General features: G+C 48.6%; 1 protein-coding gene across 1 annotated transcript in view; it reads left to right on the plus strand.

Moving 5' to 3' along the window:
- Positions 1 to 217: 217 nt before the first annotated feature.
- The window catches only part of LOC146797942 (F-box only protein 2-like), a 131,701-nt gene continuing 114,124 nt past the window's right edge, over positions 218 to 17,794 (plus strand). The window contains exons 1-2 of the mRNA XM_085625151.1: positions 218 to 492; positions 605 to 747. Coding sequence (XP_085481277.1) covers positions 287 to 492; positions 605 to 747 — 349 coding nt within the window. The 5' untranslated portion in view covers positions 218 to 286. The remainder of the gene's footprint in view (positions 493 to 604; positions 748 to 17,794) is intronic.

The following is a 17,794-nucleotide window of genomic DNA, read 5'->3' on the forward strand; positions in this document are numbered from 1 at the left end:
CAATACCTTCGGGTCGAGTTCGCGCTATATAAAATATGCACAAAAAAAAGGAAGATCTCTCGGCTCCCCAGCCTTTTATTAGTGGCGAGTGCTCTCCCCTCAAGAGTGGCGGGCACTGGCAGCTTCCATTACCGGAAAGTTTCACTTCTGGGCCATATCTAATTGTTTACTGATTGAAGGGCGAGCCTGTCGCGTCACGAGGTGCGCGAAAGGCCCGCCTCCAGTGTCGTCGGGGCCGGCAGGACCGCCATATCATGGGCAGGTCCGATGCCGGTCCCGCTTTACTATGATTGTAACACATGTCGGTTCCCATGTCTTGTTTTATGCTGTTGCCCCTCCCTCATTCAATCTACATAAAAGCAAAATAAAAGAAGCGCCCACAGCACCGACCAGACACAGCGGGACCAGAGCTCAGGCCAGACACAGCTGGATCAGAATTCCTGAGAGGTGTGACTCCGCTCAGCGTCTGACCGTCGGCGTCCCGGACATAAAGTTGAGTCTGCGGCTGCGATAAGTTCTGCTTTCGTTATGTATTTACAGTAAGCCACGTTTCCATCTTTTCTCCTTTTATTCATAGTTCTATTATTTTCCTTTCTCCTGGTAGGTTTATATTAAGCCACAGGAAACAGCAGGCGTTGACAGTGAAAACTCGTGGTACCTTTACTCTCCGCAAGTGGGAAGGCTTAACCTGGAACAAGACCCGCGAGATGACTTCCCAAAACCTGTTGAAGAACCCCAACGGTGCCGGTGAGTACCAGGGCTTAGTACGTTTCTCTGCATCAATAGAGTACTTGACAATCATGAAATTCGGAGCCGACTGAAGGGAGAGCGGGATTGCACAGCTGTGCGCATTCTGCAGACTTGCGTGTGAACAGACCCACAGTGCGTGCCTTTATGGACGTCAATTCACCGAAATGCCAGGGGTAGAGTAAGTGACATCACACGCCCTCTGACCTCCACTTTCTCTCAAACTTACACATACACTCAAATACACATACTCTCTCACACAAACACAATCTCACCCGCAAGCATGCACACAACATACAGTTCAAACATCCTTTACTTATCTCAGCTGCCATGGAAGGGCAAATTCCATCTTATTGTACTCCATTTATATTACACTATCAGTGAATTATATATTTTATAAATTCGCTATTAGTGTAATAAAAAATCGACAGAAAATAAAGAGAGTGGAGCGTCAGCTGCCCCTGTGTTCCTGGCACTGATTTTGCCACCTCTGAGGCCAGGGGTCGCAAAAGCAGTGCCAGGGGTAGCAAATTGCATCTGCGACCCCTGGAGACCCCTAAATGACTTCCAGGCTTGCCTTACCCATGAGCAAGGCCACTGGAATTATGCGGTTTTGCGGCTGCTGCTTTGTTTACACAATTACGGTTTTGCAACCTAATCCAGAATCGGCTTCATAATCTGTAGATTTTAACCCCCAAAAATGTTTCTAGCTCAAATGAATCAAAAGTTACTAAAAGCGCTGCAAGGTGTGTTTGAGGGCAGTGAAGGGGCGGTCGCAAAGGTTAACTGATCATCTTTCAGTTCCTTATTTCTGTATTTCATTGTTAAACCGGTACGAATTAGGTGAAATCTGTGCCCAGCCAATATTACCATGTGTAAAAAATTTAAAATTATGAATACTGTAAAAAAAAAAGTGCTGCATCATTTGCCTTTTCTTGCCGCATAATTTGTCAACCCTGCCACGTTGTTTGGTGCTCCCTGGCCTCATAATTCCAGTGGCCCTACCTATGAGGTTACCTGTCCTTTTAATAGCATATATATAGAGCCTTTTTTACCCAGGATGATTCGTTGAAGCGCTTTACGTTGGGCAGCACGCTGCTCCGGCTTACCAAGGTTAGTGATTAATTCATTGGTTATTGGAATAATCTTGTTTTTAAAATAATACCTTTCTATGCATGTACGTACTTCAGTTTCGTGTGTGGTGGATTCAATTAATAGGAGTTAGGCGTGCTCATTGTGGGGTTGGGGCAAAATGGTGTGGGGGCAGTGGGGTATGTGCAGGGCACGAGTCTTAAAGAACAGAAGTGGGGTGACTAGCCAAGTTAGGCAGTGTGCAAGTCAGATCATGTGCGTGACATCAGTGTGGCATCACAATCAGTAACCCATGGCCTCTTAGGAAGTGACATCACAATAAATGATATCAGGTCTATTATGAGTACATTTGCGCACATACGAGGTTTAACAAATTAGATTTTGCATTGGGGTTGGGCCTACACGTATGCATTTATTTCTTAAAAACTGCTACAAAGAAGTTGGCAACAAGGAGAAACATGGCAGTAAATCTGTTCTGCTTAATTGGTTGCAAAGCCTACATTCTAAAATATCTTGTGGGGTTAAGGCACCTGCTGCGGAGATCTTTGTGTGCCCAATCAGGGAACAATAATAATTGTAAGAGGTTAACACATTTGGTGGAGAGATCTGGGTTTCCTCCAGCTCCAATGTTGAATCAAAGTGTAGCATAGAGGGTTAATGTATTTCCTGAAAAGCAAATCATCTATCATGTAGGTGACAGATTTTTATTTTGATTGGTAAGTGAGTTACTGCTTTTGACACAGAGATCCTTTTGTGACTTGCAGTTCATAATTTGTGATCCTTCTAATATAGCACCGTGAGCTGTGAAGGACTTGTGAATCCTAAACCTTGCAACCCTCACTGTCTTATGTAACACTTCATATAGATTGATTTATACACTTATGATTTACTGTCAATGTATAATGTGTACATGTGTTGTAAAGTGCTCTGACTACCTGCACTGGGATGAGTTGTGTTATGAAATAAATAAAATAGTTATGTTTAAATTGTTATTTGTGTAAATACTGGGACAGGCTAACACATCTGACATTCCTAAAGTGCCTTCGTTTCCAGTGGTGGCTGGCGGGGAATGGGAGTGGTGTGAGCAGTGGGGGGTTGAAAAAAACGAAAGAAAAGAAAAACCACGTACCTCTTTACGTCTGACGTGTTTAGGAAGCACATAGGTTCCCACAAGCCAATCATGATGCTGCTGTCACCATGACAGTAGTGTCATGATTGGTCTAAGCACCATGGTTCAGTGCTCCAATAGGAATTGGGAGCCTGTACATGCTCATCACACAGGCTGGGAATTATAGCGCGGTGGAGGACATGCTAAGTGCATATGACTGTTTTGCCGGCCCAAGAAGGCCAGCCAAAGTGCCATGTGCACTTAAGTGCATGAACCACCCCACCACCTGTGACACCAGCCCCACCCCGCCCTAACACAGCCCCTTAACTACAAAAAATAAAATGACAATAACATTTTTATTATCAATGTATTTTTCCTTTTCCCACTGTTCCCAGAGCAGTGGGGTGATGCTTCTCCACCTTAGCGCCTTACCAATATCTCCCAGCCAGGATACTCCAACAAAATGAGGCCTGCTGGCCCCTTAACTTCGGCCTTTGTTATGTGTCTGGCTGGAATTTAGTGCTGAACAAATCAAACATTCACTCCCAGTCAAGAGATCTGTGTTAAATCCATCGTTTTGTTGCTCATCATGCCACCCCAGTATGGACCCAGCCACATGCAGATCAGTCTTGACCCATATCTCTTGCCTGGGGTGAATGCTTGATTTGTTCAGCCTTCCGTCTATCATTTGTTTGCACAGCATGGCTGGAATTTAGGGCTACATAGACGACAAACATTTTGTGAGTTCCTAATTGTGACTTACAATTAGGAACTCGCAAAATGCAATGAACAACAGTGTCTCAGACACTGGTTGCGATTCCCAGTGGGATTGCGATTTACCTGCCTCATCAACATTCATGAGGCAGGTCACAATTTGCGACCCATTGGGAAGGGCATGTAATCACAGGGATGGTGGCCTGCTGGGGTCAGCAGACCAGCATGCCTGTGATTGCTTTTCAAATAAAGCAATTTTTGAAATTGAAATACAGCACATTCTAAAATGGGAAAACGTGCTGCATTTAGAAAATAAAAATGAACCTTTTCATTTTTTAAGACTGGGCAGTGGTTCGTGGGACTGCCTGCTCTTGAAAAATGTTGGTGCCCACATTCACAAAGGGAAAGAGGACCCTTGAGGACCGCTTCCCGTTTGCGAATGAGTTACCACCTCCTGCACAGAGACGGTAAAATATGAATGTTTTGCAACCGCATTCCGATTGCAAAACATTCATAAATGCCCCTGCGACGCGCTATAAGATGGGGCACCCTTGAAATACCCCTTCCTATACACAGGCACACCCAGTTCAACTCCTCTTACAAACACACACACACACACATATTCAAAGCTCTACCCATCATTGTACTGGAATAATTAAACAGTCACATCTCCTTCGACCGACCTGCCAGACACCTCAGCTTGGATGCAGTTTAATGTTTTTTTTTTAACCATATTTTATTTGCATTTAATTCTCAGTATCACAGACATTGTTTAATGTTGGATAAGTCCAAGACATACACAGCAAATGATCCGTTAACTTTCATGAATTCGTACAATCAGTCTCCCCCCCCCCCCCGGGTTGCATACAAACAATATATAAAAGGGCAATTTGTTAGTAGCAGTCTGTGTGTGTGAAACTTATCAGCCGTGCGTGGTGGTGACCTAGTTCGAGTGTGTTAAGTTTGGTTTCTTCTCAGCTCATTGCCTAGGGGCACGTCATCTGCTCTAGGGGAGCCCATCACTTCAACGTCCTCCTGTCCAGAGGCTATTAGTTCATTCACCAAGGTTTCCCATGCTTTGACCTTGTCCATCTTACCAATCCTCCAGCTAGCTTCCCTAAATAGTAGCCTACTTTCTGCGCCCGCCCACTTTTTTTTAGTTCTTTTCTCCTGGTGGCGACCTGTGGGTCTCTCGGGGCCTTCCAGTTTCTAGCTATCTTCCTCTTGGCTAGGACGTAAGCGAGGTCCTGAAACTTTCCTGTTACTTTGTTCCTGGTTGTGTGCGGAAACCATCCTAAAAGGAAGTGCTCTGGTGTCTGTGGCAGCTCTTTTTCTATCACGTTGCCTACTATCTGCCTACGTCTCCCCAGAAGGTCTGCAGTAGTGGGCATTCCCAGAACATGTGGAGTATGTGTGCATCCCTCTCCCCGCATCTCAGGCAGGCCGCTGATTCCGCTCCGAAGTACCTCCTAATGCTGGCCGGCGTGAGATATGCTCTGTGCAGTACATAATAGTTAATTAATTTGAAGCGTGCGTTCCTGGACGCCTTTGGTATACGTTCTAGAATTTTTTCCCAGTCCCTCTCTGGTATTTCTTTACCTATGTTTCAGGAAGTGACCCCCAGGGAAGTCATATGTTGCCTGCAAGTCTTTGAAGGTAATAGTGCAGAGTCTCTCTAAAGGTCTCCCATTTCTCACAGTCCCGCTTCTACCGAGTCCTGCAGCCCTGCCCAGTGCTCCCCTTGTGGAAGATACCGCAACATTGTCAGATGTAAGGCAGGAGAATAGGGAATCGCAGCACCCACTTTCATCCTTTATCTGGACCAACAGCGCAGTACCACCGTGGTAGCAATTGTGTCTGCTGGCGCGGTGCGGCAGACTCGTAAAATTATTTTTGCTAGGTTGGCAGTGTCTGGTGCGTCTGGGCAGCGTTCTGTCAGGATTGCGGTCTGCCGCTAGCCATTGGATCAGCAAGTATAGTTGCGCAGCTAGATAGTAGCTCTCAAGGTCAGGCACTGCTAGCCCGCCCTCTGCTGTAGGGCCTCGCAGTGATGACAGTGCCACTCTCCGCCCGCCTGTTCCTCAAATAAAAGAAGTGACCATCGAGTCCAAGTCTCTAAACATCGCCCACGGTATCCACACTGGCAGTGTCCTGAAATAATATAAAAGGCGTGGCAATGTTATCATCTTTAGGAACGCCACTCTACCAGCTACAGAAAGTGGGAGTGTGCCCCAAAAATCCAATGCTGCTTTTGCCGTCTCACTGCTTTGCCTACATTACCTTCCAAGAGGTCCGATGCATCATGGTAAATTTTTACACCCAGGTATTGCAGACAGCCAGGCTCCCACCGCATGTGAGAAGTTGGCCTGGCATATGCTGGTCACTAGTTCTAGTGGCCACCTTGCACCAGTCCAATTCGACTCTTGGTAGATAGGTTTAAAGACAACCTTTTGAAAGAAAGCTATCCTAGTGGTAGCTGTGGAGAGCAGCCTTCAGGCTAAGTCTCTGAGGAATGTAAAGCAGCTTGTTTTACCTTATAATCTCTTGAATTACCAAATGAAAAGACACCACACAGGTATATATATCAAATATATATGTATTTATTACTAAATATACTCTACTAATCTCTTTATGAGATTAGAGCCAGGTAAACATTCAAAAGATCAACATTTCTCAATAAATTAAGCACAAAGATGGCTGTAGCCCTAGGGGCGTACCAGACCATATACTAAAAAAATGGCATCACAAACTCGACTTGCAATATGAAGAGGCCTAGGGCCTTGGGAATCGCTGGGGCTTCACTGCTGCAGTGTTTACAGGTAGGTAATCAGCCCACAGGAGGCGCGTGCAGTGTCTAAACACGCATGCGGGTTTCTCATTGGTTTCAATGCAAAAATGTCGCGGTTTGTTATTTACAGTTCTAGGGCACTTCGGAGTGGACAACAAGCAAACAACTTACAGGGTAAGTACTTCGATAGCCAATGCACACTTGGGCACCGTAATGCCAGAGTTACCTCACCCAGGGAAGCCGGGTGCACAGGTGTCCTTTGGTGTCGGGTCGCGATGCTGTTTTCAATGGGAATCGAGGTGTTCTTGCTGCTTGTGTCGTCGAGAGAGGTGTCCGTTCGAATCCAATGATGGATTAGAGTTGCAGGGGACCTAGAAATTGAGGGGACAGAGTTCAGAGTCACTTGCCAGTGACCGGTGGCCAGCAGGATAGATGACCACAGCTGTCGAGTCGTTTCAGGTCGCTGATGTCATTTTGTCTCTTCGCTCACGAGGTCCAGGAGGGATCAATGAAGACCAGCAGCTGGGCTCTGAGGGTCCCACAACGTCTGCAGCTGTTGGCGGTGTCGGCACGCGAATCGGAGTCAACAAACCTTGGCAACTGCAAGTCTTGTGTGGATGGAAGATTGTCGATGGATCAGACCAGCAAGGTCCGATGGACTTACCCAGCGACGGTAAGTGAGGGCAGGCCCAGAGCAACCAGGCGAGCCCTTTAAGTTGAAGCAGAAGTTTTCTGGAGGGCTGCTAGCCACCGGGCAAGCAACCGCAAAGACGCCTTTGCAGGAAAAGTTTAACAACAGCCCACGGTCACTCAGGGCGAGGTAGGCCGCTGAAATTCAGTACCAAACCTGCTAGGGACTTGGACATTAAGTGGTCCAAAGCACAAGTTTGTAGTTTGTCGTTCAGGGCTTGCACTCGAAATCAGTGCACGGTTCCCTGGTATCGCAGTTCCTCGTCACTCGTGGGGTCCAGATGCCACAGCTTCGCTGGGGACTCAAAATGGCCGACGAGAGGTCAGGAAATTTGCTGCAGGGGACGCAGGGACTTCGGGCTCCAGCGGGAGCGGTAAAGTTTGCAACCGTTGTTCAGTCCTTTAGGTGCCTGCCAAACAGGGGAGTCACTCCTTGACTCCAAGGGAGATCCTTCAGTCTTCTAGAGGTAGTAGAAAGTCGAGGGCCAGGATTCTTCTTCTTAGAGCGTCGTCCAGGTGTAATCTGAATTGCATTGGCAATACTAGGTATCTTATACTGATAAGATGGGAGGGACTAGCTCTATGGCCACTCCTCTAGGAGGGCCAGGGTAGTGGGTGGTTACACCCACTTCCCTTTGTCCAGTTTCGCGCCAGGACAGGGGCAGGATGCCCCTGAACCGGTTTGAGCTGGCATATGCACAGAGGAGCCTACTGCTCCCCCAGTGCAGGACTTCAAAGGCACTCTAAGAGTGCACCCACCCAGCTCCAATACACTAAATCCTGTCTGGGAGGTTGTGACACCTCCCTGTGACAGAAAACCCTTTGTTGAGCTCCCTCCACTGCGAGTTTCGGTCAGCAGCAGGAGGGCAGCCCGGTGTCTGTGCTGGTGGCATCCATTTTGTGATGCCAGGGCTTTAGAAGATTTCTACAGTTTAGTACAGTGGATACATGTCATCCCCTCTAGAAGGGTGGGATCATACTCCCACACCAGGGACTGGTGTGGGGGTATGATTCCAAGATGTTTGACACCAAACACAACATGTTTTGATGCAGTCATTCCAAAGTTAGCATTAACCGGGAGGTTATTATGCACTTAAGAGTATATGGTTTAACCGCATCCACAAACAGCAGCAGAGAATAGACTCTGCCAGCTGCAGAGGGGTCCTGCTCAGGCAGAAGCACCCCCTCACATAGTAAACCACGCACCCTGCCCTTGGGATTAATAGGGCCTACCATAGGGGTGACTGATAGGTTTATATGTGTGTGTGTATGGTGAGATATAGGAACCTATACCTCAGTGAGGAGTGCTAACACTACCTCACACAGGCTGCAGTAGCAGGCCTGTGGTGTCAGATTGTGAATGCTTCCCAGGGGTGGCATAATGCATGCTGCAGCCCCTGGTAGGCCTGTGAAGTACCAATGCCCTAGGTACCTAAGGTACCATTTACTAGGGGCTCACAAGCTACCACAGTATCCAATCACTAGTGCATCTAGTATGCACACCAAGTTGTTTAGAGAGATCAGTGAGACCGGGGCCCTGATTAGCAGGGACCCAGCCAGATTATAGCCAGAAACCAGTGTATACATCAGAAAAAAAGTGGGGGCAACACAAGTGCAGATCCTACTCTCCTGCACAACCCCCCCCCCCAAACGCAGGGACATTAAACTAACCTTGACCAGTTGAGTCTTCATGTTCTAAGTGGAAATACCTCGAGAGTCCATCTGCATTGGCATGTTGGGTCCCAGGTCTATGTTCCACTGCATAGTCCATCCCCTGTAGGGACATGGACCACCTGAGCAGTTTAGGATTTTCACCTTTCATCTGTTTGAGCCATAGGAGGGGCTTATGGTCAGTCTGAACAATGAAGTGAGTGCTAAACAAGTATGGCCTCAGCTTCTTCAGGGCCCAAACCACAGCAAAGGCCTCCCTCTCAATAGCTGACCAACGTTTCTCTCTAGGGGTCAGCCTTCTGCTTATAAAAGCTACTGGCTGGTCTTGACCTTCATCATTAAGTTGAGACAGTACAGCTCCCACACCCAGCTCTGAAGCATCTGTTTGGACAATGAACTTCTTTTTGTAATCTGGACTCTGTAAGATGGGGGCAGTGCACATTGCCTGCTTGAGGTCATCAAATGCCTTTTGACAGCTAGCTGTCCACTGAACCTTTTTTGGCATTTTCTTGGAGGTTAGATCATTTAAGGGGGTCACTATAGATCCATATCCCTTAACAAACCTCCTGTAATACCCAGTCAGGCCCAAGAAGGCTCTCACCTGTGTCTGGGTGGTTGGAGCTACCCAGTCCTTTATGGTCTGGATCTTGCTCTGCAATGGTTGAACCTGGCCTCCACCTACAAGTTGGCCCAGGTACACAACCTGACTCTGCCCTATCTGGCACTTAGTGGCCTTGATAGTGAGGCCTGCTTTCTGCAGGGCCTCCAGTACATTCTTGAGGTGGACCAGGTGATCCTGCCAGGTAGAACTAAAGACAGCAATATCATCTAGATATGCTGAGCAATAAGTTTCCATACCAGTCAGAACTTTATTCACCAACCTCTGGAATGTGGCAGGTGCATTCTTCAAACCAAAGGGCATTACCACTAAGTGATAGTGCCCACCAAGGGTCGAAAATGCAGTTTTAGCCTTGGCATCATCAGCTAATTTGATTTGCCAATAGCCAGCTGTAAGGTCAAATGTACTTAGATATTTGGCTGAGGCCAAAGTATCTATCAGTTCATCTGCCCTTGGTATTGGGTAGGCATCAGTCCTTGTGACTGCATTGAGGCCACTGTAGTCAACACAAAACCTCATCTCTTTCTTACCGCCCTGGGTATGAGGTTTTGGGACAAGGACTACTGGGCTAGCCCAAGGGCTATCTGAGGGCTCAATCACGCCTAGCTCCAACATTTTCTGGACTTCAGTCCTGATACAGTCCCTGACATGGTCAAGTTGCCTGTAGATTTTACTCTTGACAGGCAGACTGTCTCCAGTGTCCACCTCATGGGTGCACCAGGAAGTCTGACTTGGGGTCAGGCTAAACATATGTCTAAACTGTTGTAGCACTTGTCTACATTCCGTTTGCTGATGGTCAGTGAGGCTGCTTGACAAAGCAACACCATCAACTGACCCATCATCAGGGTTCTGAGAGAGGAGGTCAGGGAGAGGGTCACTCTCCTCCTCCTGGTCCTCATCAGTTGCCATGAGCAAGCTCATGTCAGCCCTGTCCACATATGGTTTAAGTCTGTTGACATGGAGCACTCTAAGAGGGCTCCTGGGAGTACCAAGATCTACCAAGTAGGTGACCTCTCCCTTCTTTTCAACAATTGTATGAGGGCCACTCCATTTGTCCTGGAGAGCTGCTGGGGCCACAGGCTCCAACACCCACCTTTCCTGGCCTGGCTGGTAAACAGTCAGAACAGCCTTTTGGTCATGTCAAGCTTTTTGCAGTTCTTGGCTTGCCTCAAGGTTTTTAGTGGTCTTCTTCATGTACTCAGCCATCCTGGAGCAGAGACCAAGTACATAGTCCACTACATCCTGTTTGGGAGGTTTGAGAGGTAACTCCCATCCCTCCTTCACCAGACATAATGGTCCTCTCACAGGGTGCCCAAACAGAAGTTCAAAGGGGCTGTAGCCAACCCCCTTCTGAGGAACCTCCCTGTATGCAAATAGAAGGCAAGGAAGTAAAAGGTCCCATTTTCGCCTAAGCTTTTCTGGGAGGCCCTTAATCATTCCTTTTAGGGTTTTGTTGAATCTCTCAACTAACCCATTGCATTGTTGGTGATAGGGAGGGGTGAATTTGTAGTTTACACCACACTCCTTCCACATTGCAGTCAAATATCCTGACATAAAGTTTGAACCTCTGTCAGAGATGACCTCCTTAGGAAAACCCACTCTGGAGAATACTCCAATGAGGGCTCTTGCTACCACAGGGGCTGTGGTAGTCCTGAGGGGAATGGCTTCTGGATACCTGGTGGCATGATCCACTACCACCAGTATAAACCTGTGCCCAGATGCTGTTGGAGGGTCAAGGGGACCAACTATATCAATCCCTACCCTTTCAAAGGGAACCCCCACCACAGGGTGTGGTATCAGGGGGGCCTTTGTAGTGCCACCTGTCTTGCCACTGGCTTGACAAGTGACACAGGAGCGACAAAACTCCTTTGTGTCTTCAGACATGTGTGGCCAATGAAAATGTGGAACAAGCCTGTCCCAGGTCTTGTTTTGGCCCAAGTGACCTGCCAATGGGATATCATGTGCTAGGGTGGTTGGAGCTACCCAGTCTGGGTGGTTGGAGCTACCCAGTCCTTTATGGTCTGGATCTTGCTCTGCAATGGTTGAACCTGGCCTCCACCTACAAGGTAGCCCAGGTACACAACCTGACTCTGCCCTATCTGGCACTTAGTGGCCTTGATAGTGAGGCCTGCTTTCTGCAGGGCCTCCAGTACATTCTTGAGGTGGACCAGGTGATCCTGCCAGGTAGAACTAAAGACAGCAATATCATCTAGATATGCTGAGCAATAAGTTTCCATACCAGTCAGAACTTTATTCACCAACCTCTGGAATGTGGCAGCTGCATTCCTCAAACCAAAGGGCATTACCACTAAGTGATAGTGCCCACCAGGGGTCGAAAATGCAGTTTTAGCCTTGGCATCATCAGCTAATTTGATTTGCCAATAGCCAGCTGTAAGGTCAAATGTACTTAGATATTTGGCTGAGGCCAAAGTATCTATCAGTTCATCTGCCCTTGGTATTGGGTAGGCATCAGTCCTTGTGACTGCATTGAGGCCACTGTAGTCAACACAAAACCTCATCTCTTTCTTACCGCCCTGGGTGTGAGGTTTTGGGACAAGGACTACTGGGCTAGCCCAAGGGCTATCTGAGGGCTCAATCACGCCTAGCTCCAACATTTTCTGGACTTCAGTCCTGATACAGTCCCTGACATGGTCAAGTTGCCTGTAGATTTTACTCTTGACAGGCAGACTGTCTCCAGTGTCCACCTCATGGGTGCACCAGGAAGTCTGACTTGGGGTCAGGCTAAACATATGTCTAAACTGTTGTAGCACTTGTCTACATTCCGTTTGCTGATGGTCAGTGAGACTGCTTGCCAAAGCAACACCATCAACTGACCCATCATCAGGGTTCTGAGAGAGGAGGTCAGGGAGAGGGTCAATCTCCTCCTCCTGGTCCTCATCAGTTGCCATGAGCAAGCTCATGTCAGCCCTGTCCACATATGGTTTAAGTCTGTTGACATGGAGCACTCTAAGAGGGCTCCTGGGAGTACCAAGATCTACCAAGTAGGTGACCTCTCCCTTCTTTTCAACAATTGTATGGGGGCCACTCCATTTGTCCTGGAGAGCTGCTGGGGCCACAGGCTCCAACACCCACACTTTCTGGCCTGGCTGGTAAACAGTCAGAACAGCCTTTTGGTCATGCCAAGGTTTTTGTAGTTCTTGGCTTGCCTCAAGGTTTTTAGTGGCCTTCTTCATGTACTCAGCCATCCTGGAGTGGAGACCAAGTACATAGTCCACTACATCCTGTTTGGGAGGTTTGAGAGGTAACTCTCATCCCTCCTTCACCAGACATAATGGTCCTCTCACAGGGTGTCCAAACAGAAGTTCAAAGGGGCTGTAGCCAACCCCCTTCTGAGGAACCTCCCTGTATGCAAATAGAAGGCAAGGAAGTAAAAGGTCCCATTTTCGCCTAAGCTTTTCTGGGAGCCCCTTAATCATTCCTTTTAGGGTTTTGTTGAATCTCTCAACTAACCCATTGCATTGTGGGTGATAGGGAGGGGTGAGTTTTTAGTTTACACCACACTCCTTCCACATTGCAGTCAAATATCCTGACATAAAGTTTGAACCTCTGTCAGAGATAACCTCCTTAGGAAAACCCACTCTGGAGAATACTCCAATGAGGGCTCTTGCTACCACAGGGGCTGTGGTAGTCCTGAGGGGAATGGCTTCTGGGTACCTGGTGGCATGTTTCACTACCACCAGTATAAACCTGTGCCCAGATGCTGTTGGAGGGTCAAGGGGACCAACTATATCAATCCCTACCCTTTCAAAGGGAACCCCCACCACAGGTAGTGGTATCAGGGGGGCCTTTGTAGTGCCACCTGTCTTGCCACTGGCTTGACAAGTGACACAGGAGCGACAAAACTCCTTTGTGTCTTCAGACATGTGTGGCCAATGAAAATGTGGAACAAGCCTGTCCCAGGTCTTGTTTTGGCCCAAGTGACCTGCCAATGGGATATCATGTGCTAGTGTCAAGAGGAACCCCCTAAACTTCTGAGGAATCACCAACCTCCTGGTGGCGCCAGGAGTAGGTTCCCTTGCCTCAGAGTAAAGGAGCCCCTCATCCCAATAAACCTTATGGGACCCACTAGCACTCCCAGCAGCCTCAGCAGCAGCTTGCTGTCTGAGGGGTTCAAGAGTGGGGCAGCACTGTTGCTCTTTGCTCAGATCTTCCCTGGAAGGGCCCCCTGCCCCCAAGAACTCAACCTGACCAGGCTCAAGTTCCTCTGGGGCAGTTCCTTCTTCAGGCTCTGCTTCTCCTCCCTCTGGAGGGGAATCTGTGATCTGAGACAGAGGGAAAGGCCCAGCCTTAACCCCACTGCTCCTCCTCTTGGGTAGCAACTGGTCCATAGTTTCAGGATCCAGTGCTGGTTCAGCTCTATGCATTTTGGCTTGTGACCTGGTCACAGCAAATACCTCTGCAGGTATGCCCAACATCTCAGCATGAGTCCATATTTCTACTTCAGACCAGGCTGAAGTCTCTAGATCATTGCCCAACAAACATTCGACAGGGAGGTCTGCACTGACTACTACCTTTTTGAGGCCAGTTACCCTTCCCCAGGAGAAATTAACAACTGCCAGGCTATGGTTGGTCCTGGTGTTGCTAGCATTGGTTACCTGGTACATTTCACCCAGGATGATCTGTGCAGTATCCACTAGGTCCTCTGCCACCATGGTGACACTAGCACCTGTGTCCCTGAATGCCAAAGCCTGTTTGCCATTTATAATAGGCTGCTGTTTGTATTTGCCCAGATTACTGGGGCTCACTAGGAATGACATATCAAGGTCTCCCTCACAAACAAGCAATGCCTGTGTTGGTACTCTGACTAGGCCAGAGTCCACATCAGAACCCAGGGTCAACCCTACTACACCCTTATTCTGAGCATTACCTCCACCACTGACTGTACTAGGGGGTACAGGTGCCTTAGGGGCTGGAGTGGTGGTGGTTTGGTCTTTGGACTTGGTACAATCAGAAGTCCAGTGCCCTTTCTGTTTACAGTATTTGCACCAGGGCTTCTTTTGGCCTTTTCCCTTTGCAGATTGTGACTCCCCACCAGATGCAGATTTTTGGGGCCCTTGTGAAGACTTCTGGTCTTTAGACTTATCCCCACCTTTCTCTAAGCCTTTAGGATCTTGCTTCTTAGTGTCACCACCCTGGTTCTGGTTTTTCTGCCTCACCCTGGTTCTGACCCATTTGTCTGCCTTCTTTCCCAATTCTTGGGGAGAGGTCAGATCAGAGTCCACCAGGTACTGATGCAACAACTGGTTCTGACAATTATTAAGGATCTGTTCTCTCATTATAAGATTATACAATCCCTTAAAGTCAGTTACTCTACTACCAACCAGCCAACCTTCTAGAGCCTTGGTTTCACAATCAACAAAGTCAGTCCAATCCTGAGTCTGTGCTTTCTGGGTATCCCTGAACTTCAACATGTACTGTTCAGTGGTTAAGCCAAACCCATCTATCAAAGCACTCTTCAGGGCTTCATAATCATTAGCATCCTCTTCTCTAACAGTGAGGAGCTTGTCTCTACCTTTATCTGAAAAGGAGAGCCACAAGATTGCTGCCCGCTGTTTCTGGGGGACCTGTTGAACTTTACAGGCCCTCTCCATAGCAGTTATCCATTTGTGGATATCATCCCCACTCTGGTAGGGAGGAACAACCTTGGACAGGTTCCTATGGTCAGGAGTATAATCTCTGTTTCTAGGGACACTGTTGCTGCCACCAGGGGTATCTAACCCCTCCTTCTTTGAAGCTCTTTGGAGCTCGAAGGCTTCCCTATCTAAGGCCAATTGCTTGGTTCTGAGAGCAAGCCTAGCTTCCTCATACTGCAGCAATTTGTACCTTCTTTCAGAGAAGGTCTCCCTGGGAAAGTTGGAGCTCCTTTGTGGAACAGATTCTCTTCCAGAATGGTATGACCTGTCAGAGTCCCTTGAGAGGGACCTAGGCCTGTCTCCCACTCTTTCAGTTCTCTTAGGGAGAATTCCTCTGTTTCCATCAGACTCTTGTGAGTCTGGCCCATAATCCACAGACTCCAGGTCATCTTGATTTTCATCATCAGACCCAGAGACTATGTTTGACCCACCCCCTGATCCAGACCCACTTGCTCCGAGAGCTTGTTTCAGGTCATCTGCTACTAACAGATCTATCAGGTGTTGTGATGAGGGACTCCTGCCCACCCTCAGTTGTCTTGCAAAGCATAAGGCCTTCAAATTTGTATAGGCAATATCTTTGTACCGAGATGGGATGGGCCCACTGGCTCCATCCTGGTGAGGCATACTAGTGTTGTGCGGTGTTGTACTACCTACACTAGTTGTGGCCTACTAAACCTAGCTTGAGCTGTAGCAAGGGTGTGCTTATCCCTTCACAAACAGCTCTAAGTTCAGTAGAACTTATTGATACTAGCTTGACTTTATATGTACCTTGAGTACCTTAAGTGGTTTTCAGTTAGTGTTGGACTCATTTTGCCCCTAAAGCGCCTGGAAGCGCTTTTATTTGCCTTTAGCGCTCGGAGCGCTTTAATTCTGAAAGCCGGTGCCCACCTGGCATTTGCCCGTTCTAAACGCATCCTGAAGTCCCCTGGCAGGTGCCCACCCTGCCAGGGACATTGCCGTGGTCGTCGGCGGGTGCCTACCCCGCTTATTTAATTATTTAGTCGGCGGGTGCCCACCCCGCTTATTTGTTCGAATTACGAGGGAGCCTACCCCTCATTGCCGCTGTGAAGGAGAATCACCGCTGCGGCCCGGTTCATAACCAGAAGTCAGGCGGCCCATGTTGGGCCGTGGGCGAGACGTGACAAAGCAGGAAGCGGACGGGAGCCTACCCCGCGCTCCTGCACTGAAGCCGGAAATCTGTGTTGACTGACGCGGGGCTCCCGTGAGGTCGAGGGAAGCCCCGCGCCGAGAAGAGGAACGCCGCCGAGAGAAGGTGCAAGCGGGAGCAGGCGGGAGCCTACCCCGCGCTCCCGCGATCCAGAAGAAGCCAGCCAAGTCCAGCGGAGCTCCCCTGAGTGAGGAGAGCCCCGCGCTGAAGGAACCACCCGGAAGAAGCCGCGCAATCCGGTGAGTGGTGTTGGGGGTGTTCCTGAGTTCCAGAGGGGGACTCCAACGTAGCGCAGCCACTGGGTAGTTGGGGGTGTGTCGGGGCACGCTCCTCGGTGCCCGCCCCCCCCAGTTGTTTCGGAGCCAGCAAGGCTCAGGGGGCCTTCGTTTATCCTGCTGAGTCCCCCGAGCGGGACTCCAACGTCCAAGGGGGCATTGTTTCAAGAGTCCAGAGGGACTCCATCGTGGGGGCATATTATTTTAGAGCGCTCGTGGGGCTCCAACACCCCGCATTGTTTTCTCCGAGCGCTGGTGCGCTCCACGTTATTGGGGGCCATATTCGTTTGTCTAGAGCCCAGGGAGGCTCCAACAACTGCCCTATTTTTCCTAAGAAGGCACAGTGGTGCCCACGCTCCTTTCTACAGCTGCCCAGCACTTAGTGGGCAGCTGCAACGTTTAGGTTGTACATTGTGCGCCTGGCTTGCGCAGCCTGCGCAGTCGCACCCTGACAGTTGGATATTGGGTATTTTTGCACCCTGAGAGGCCAGTTGGCCTGGGGCCAGTTATCTTGTGTTGTGCCCTCCCCTAGGGCGCCTGGTGATTTCCATACATGTACTTTTGCTCCTGCGCATTGCCTTCATGATATTTTCTTTCCTAAACTGTGTTTATGCCTTGGAGATTGTTTTACTAGTAGTAGTTATGCTAGTGTGTCCATGATTCCCTGCGTGATATTTTCCTAAGGTGGTTAGGGTTGCGTAGGTGGTACTTACCTGTTACCAGTAGTTACTGGTTGTGTGCAACATGTTCTATTTTTAGTGCTACAGTGATTGTATGGGCTATGTTCTAAAGTATTATTCCTACGTTCTAAGTGTAATTTCTACAAAGTGCTAATTCCTGACAGTGGTCCATGTGGCCCTGTCCCCTGTATATATAATCCCTTGTAAATTCTGCCCGTGCCTGTTGGCACATTGTAAAGTGTGTGTTTTTATCTAATGTGTTTTGATATAATACAAAGGTTATTTTTATAGAATACCTTGTGTGGAGTTTCCTTTGTGGTGGGCCTTGGGTGTTGTTGCTGGGTGCGCGCGCAAACGCTTTACACATCGCCTCAGGGATAAGCCTGTCTGCTCGTGCCAAGCTACCAAGGGGGTGAGCAGGGGTTATCTTTGGCGTGTAACTTCCTTGCCCTGACTAGAGTGGTGGTTTCTGCCTGACTTTGGCGCAAGCCTTAGCCAACCAGAAATCCCATTTCTAACAGTTAGTAATTCAAATAGAGATTTTCTGGTAAAACAATGGCAAGCTGGAATCCCACACACTGCCCACCA

Source organism: Triturus cristatus, chromosome 9, assembly GCF_964204655.1.
Source record: "Triturus cristatus chromosome 9, aTriCri1.1, whole genome shotgun sequence".
Classification (NCBI taxonomy): Eukaryota; Metazoa; Chordata; class Amphibia; order Caudata; family Salamandridae; genus Triturus; species Triturus cristatus.